Below are 5,291 nucleotides of genomic sequence, written 5' to 3' on the forward strand. Positions count from 1 at the left end.
TATAATCAGGTAGATAGGTGAAGACTGGTCGATCAAGCCGATCAAGGAAGAAGTGATTCGGATGAACTCTTTTGATAGATCATATTAGTAGAAATATGAATATGGCTGCCCATGACCTTGCTTATAAGGCATAGAAACATAATTGAACGTTATGTATGGATAGCAGCCTATCTGCTGCCTGTACCTCTTCTATTTTGCAATGAAGCCTTTCTTGTTTGCAAGAAGAAGCAAATGTCATCATGGGCTTGGAAAATTATCCAAATGAAGTATCAAACTCTAAAATGTATGTCACCTTGGATGATTTGTAGGTTTATGATATAATAGTTCTGAAGGGTTATGAGAAGATGTCAGAGATAATAATTATTTACGCTAGGCTGATGACTAGACTTGCTCAAAAGATGATTCTCCTCCAATGCCATTCATTGATAATCAGGTTATGTGAGACTCTTATTCCAAATCCCAAGAGATTGATCCTAATCAAGCAGTATCATTGGGAAAGGTTGGTTTTGTAAGGGATGGAATCTGGCACTTACAGGATAGTACATACAAGTTAGTTGATTGAGCAGATTAACAGTCACTTTCCATTGTCCACGTTTTTGGATCCTCGGAGAGTAACAATGTTGTTCAAATGGAATTAACAATCAAGACAGTACTACTGTTTTCAACTACTATCAAAGCAAATCTCACTCTAACCAAAAAATGTGTACTTACCACTACTGTCGTTGTTTCTGCATGCTTATGGCTCACATGTTCTTTCTTTTCTTAAACTGACTAAACTGGTCTCAACAAGGACATGATATGCAAATGAAATCAATTAACAGATTGGCACGGAATAATGAATCATAACTATAGCCATTTTGCTTAACAGTAATCATTCCATGTTCGAATCAAGTAAATTAGTTTCTTTGTTACCCATGAGGCCATGAGATAGAAGTTGCTCCGAGCGGTAAATTCAATAAAGAAGATGAACCATCTGAAATTCTGAACCCATAGTTCCATATCCTCATGCTATCAAATCACAAAAAAACTACCAAATCAAGTACAACCGAAGGAACAACACTTTTCCCGTTCTGAAGCCTTGACTTTGAAGAAATGGTCCTCAGACTTTTCATCTGAAGGTCAAGATGGCGCATTTTTTGCCACCATGAATCTCATTTCTTCAAAGATGACTATCAAGAGAACTCACTGTGCCTATATTTGTGTGAAGGAAATAACCTTGTACAACTCTCAGTTCATGGCATCATAGTCATCCAGCTTCTCGTTATATTCTAACACCTTCCTCTTTATCTTTGATGAGTCCACCCATGTAACAAAGTCCTCCACGTTTCTGGTAACAAGGAATGCTGGATCAGTAACTGTTTCTGGGCCCACTCTGATGTGGCCCTGCTCGATATATGTAACAGCTTCTCTTAAGTGTTCTGCAAACTTCAATTTCACCAATATAGTTGATAGCCTTCGCCTGGAAATGAAACATATAAAGATTATTCCAACAACATGAAAAACTGGAAAGTGCAATTTTACATAGACAACAAAACGATTGAGCTAGACTGCTAGAGACAATAGAAATGCTTTTGGATGCAAAGATCATTTATATTACTAAAAAGATTCTTGCTGAAATTGCATGCTTAGAGGTCTGGGACGTAAAGATGAACCACTTAATAGATTAACTCTATAAAAATCAATTATTAAACTATTCCCTTTCCACCATATTTAGTCTGATGGTCAAAAAAGCCTTAGAAATTATAGAATACTATGAACCTTTTTTTCTTTTATTCTCTTTTTGCAAAGATTAGATGGTTAAATTTCATGTAGTTATACTCTTTTTTTTTTCATCTGGATGATCTGTTAGGCAAAAACTAAGTGGTCAGTCCTTATGCTCTGAGCATATGGCACATGCAAAAGGAGGTGGGCCAATCAATATGTGCACAAGAGAGAAATATTTAGATGTGTACATATAGATTTATGTGTGTATGAGAGAGAAATGCGAATTGAGTGGACATGGAGAGAAAGCAGACCTGCAAAAGGAAGATACAGACAAACGATCACACAAAGCCAAGCTCTTCCTGGTAGGGATTACACCCATATTATACCTGGCATTGACATGGAAACAAAACCAATCGTATAAAAGGAATGCTTTAATTCTAAGAGAAACTACAAGGCTCAAGTATTCCAGTATCTTCCAGGTTTAACCAATAATAGCATCTTAAATCATAAAGCCTTATCAGTGACATTCATGATTCATTTCCATTGGGGTTAAACTAATCATGAATCATGTCTTCAATTATAACAGACCTTACAATTGGTCAAAAGGTAACTGGAACTCTTTCATCCTTAGAAAGACTTCAAATGTTCTTCATTAATCCAAGTTAACTAATTAAATGTTTATCAACCTCTAAATATTTGTTCTCCACCCCTCTCAACTTGTCAAAAGAAATGCTAATTTGAGGTAATGAACTGCAAGAGGTCCAATATCAATAATGGTAATGAACGAATTTATATCACGTATTGAAACAATAAAACCAATGTTAGATAAATAATATAAAAGTGTCCACCCTGTCAATCTTAATCATGAGTTCATGACATGGGAAAATTTCCATAAATAAATCTTAAATTAGATAAATAATATAAAAATAATAAAAATAAAGGTAAAGAAAATTTGAAAATGAAATAATTATCATCCATAATTGGATGGATGATGCCCCCCGTCTCATGAGACCTTATTTGGGAATCTCAAGTGCCAACATTTTCTTCTGACTCCAGAATAGAGCATCATCGTGTTATCTCATCCTGTGCAATTCATCTTGTCCAAGTTTTAGAATCATGACCTACTAATCTTGAAGTATCCTGGTAGCAGTGTAGCACTAATAAAATCCTCGTGAAGACATGCATTTAAAATAAAATGTAGGAGAAAGAACATTTTTTTAAGGAGAAGAAAGATTACATCAATCATAAAAATGTAAAGTTACAATCTGAGAGGTATTAAGGAGATACCCCACCAACACAAATCAACTGCAAACTAGTTTATAGAAAATAGTTCAGCATTACAATCTTGGATTTCAAGTACATTCCAGAAGCTCTCCCCCAAATCTGTTCTATTAACCTGAATAAAATCCATGAGCACCAATACCCAATCCAAAACTAGTTTCCCAACTGAGGCCACTAACACTTCAATACTCTTAGGACTTATTCTCGAACTGCCTCCTATTCCTTTCATTCCAGATGACCCGGCATACAGCAAATGGGATGTAGTAGGAGGAAGAACACAGGATTTTTGTATTATCTTTTTCTTTGATTTTCTTTTTTCCTTTTTTTTTTTTTTTTGACAGGGGAGGAGGGAGGCAGTAGGAACAATGTAAAGCACAAATTAATAGTAAATGTCTACAAAAACTCAATGAGTTAGATTCTAAGAAATTGCAAGTTAATTGTATGCAGTCTACACTCCAGAAGCCCTGGAAGGACCTAATTGTTTCTTGTGTATCATGGAAGGGAAAAACAAGTTATATTGCTCTATCATCACATGGTCCTCAGGTCCAACAATTGGGCAGCACTGTTATTACTTGGCATCTAAAGAATTACTAATATCAGGTTATTCAAGTTGCTGAGAAAGAGCTACCGCCACTAAAATGTAACTAGGGAATAAGATGGATAAACCAATGAAGTGGATGTCTATAGTTCAATCAATGACATCAGATGTTCCATGTAAAGTACAAGGCCAAGGCCAGCCATCAACCTGAAAGTAGATTACTAGATTCAATGAGAAACACCGACTGAAAACTGCCACCTCAAAAAATTCATAGCACTTGAAATTGTTTTAGCCCATCTTGATTGAGCTAGACGACTACTTATGGGTGCCTATATTTTTTTTTTCATTTCATCTTAAAATGTTTGCATATCTGAACTCAATTCTGGCCTTCTCAATGGTATGTGTAAACTATGTAGTCTTTTATTCCATGGATATTTGAAAACATAGTTTCATAATACGGTCAGTAGGCAAGGGCAACTCATATGACAGATCATTATAAAATAGATCTTAAAAGAACTGTATAGCTGGAATTTGTTGTTGGGATTTCATATTTGAAGACATCATTTCAGAAATCAGGAATTTTGAGTTCTATGCATCAACTTGTCAAATATCGCTAAAAGCAAACTTCGGAATCAATTCCAGTCATGGAGCAACGTGGAGTTGTTGTGGAGCAAGGAGGTCAAATTCATCAAAACCAGCAAATTCCAATTGGGAGTCACTGAGAAATTCTTGATAACGAATCATGTTTCGTTAAAGAGATATGCTACATTAGCAGAGAACTCAAATATTAAGAAAAATAACACAGTAAAAGTCAGGGGCAGAGGAGCCTAATGACATTTTTTTGTAAATCAACCAACCATTCTCATTCAACACCGGAATACGTGAACCTAGAACCTAGAAAGTTTAAATTTTTCTTCATGTGTGAGGAGAACTTACAGCTTTTCAAGGAGCATATCGGTCATCTCGATACGAAAAGGGTCTCTTGGGTCCATTGTCATCAATATGCTCACGAGCTTCTGCACCATCCGGCATAAACTCGAATATCTGAAAGAAAAAAAAAAAAAAGAAAAACAATAACCAAGAGACATATTTAAAATATCTGCGAGTCTCGCAATGTTATAAATAAGAGAAACAAATTGAATTCATGGCTCAATCAAGAAGAAGAAAAAGAAAATTTAGAAAAGGTAAAATATCGAAGCACAAACAATAGCATGGATATATGAAATTACAGAAAGAAAGAAAAGAAATCACTTTTTGTAATCGTCTCTGCCAGTGACATGATAACGTTGCATAACATGGGCTTCCCTGTGGCCTCCTTCTCTCTTCCATTCGAGAAAATTCACCTTCTTCAGAAGTTTCTTCTCATGGAACTTGAGCTTCCTCATTGCTCTCACTGTCTGGTAATTCAGGAGACGCTCAGAGAGAGAGAGAGAGAGAGAGTTTCTGCGTGAGAGCAAGGGATCGAATAAACCCTAAACAGCTAAACCCAAAGGATTGGAATCTTTTATACATGAAAGGGATTATAGTAGTTAAGGGCACTTAAGGGCACTTTTGGGCCCTAATATCAATAAAACTAATATTTTTAATAAAATTTAAAACTAGATTATATTTTTAAAATAATATCAAATAAGGACAAAAATACTGTTCATCTTCTTTCTCTTGAAATTTATTCATCAGCACCGCTGCTCGTTGCCGCTTCCAGCAACCTTCGGCAATGCCTCTTCCCACCTACTCCGCCTCGGCCTCTACCCAACACCGCCACCTCCGC

General features: G+C 35.9%; 1 protein-coding gene across 1 annotated transcript; it reads right to left on the bottom strand.

Annotated features, from left to right (window-relative positions):
* Positions 1-923: 923 nt before the first annotated feature.
* LOC104597866 (uncharacterized) lies at positions 924-5,017 on the bottom strand. The gene is made up of 4 exons (XM_010259620.3): positions 4,775-5,017; positions 4,460-4,567; positions 2,016-2,090; positions 924-1,459 (listed from the first exon to the last, which is right to left on the bottom strand). The coding sequence occupies exons 1-4, from the start codon at positions 4,906-4,908 to the stop codon at positions 1,228-1,230; spliced, it is 549 nt and encodes a 182-aa protein (XP_010257922.1). The 5' UTR covers positions 4,909-5,017; the 3' UTR covers positions 924-1,227.
* Between the last annotated feature and the right edge of the window lie 274 nt (positions 5,018-5,291).

This window comes from Nelumbo nucifera, chromosome 4, assembly GCF_055504915.1.
Source record: "Nelumbo nucifera cultivar China Antique chromosome 4, China Antique-T2T, whole genome shotgun sequence".
Taxonomy (NCBI): Eukaryota; Viridiplantae; Streptophyta; class Magnoliopsida; order Proteales; family Nelumbonaceae; genus Nelumbo; species Nelumbo nucifera.

Excerpts from the sequence above, each read along its gene's own strand:
- LOC104597866 (XM_010259620.3), bottom strand. The coding sequence starts at position 4,908 with ATGAGGAAGCTCAAGTTCCATGAGAAGAAACTTCTGAAGAAGGTGAAT. Across the intron at positions 4,568-4,774 it reads GGCAGAGACGATTACAAAAA|ATATTCGAGTTTATGCCGGA; the intron begins GTGATTTCTTTT and ends TTTTTCTTTCAG. Across the intron at positions 1,460-2,015 it reads TCTGTATCTTCCTTTTGCAG|GCGAAGGCTATCAACTATAT; the intron begins GTCTGCTTTCTC and ends TTTCATTTCCAG.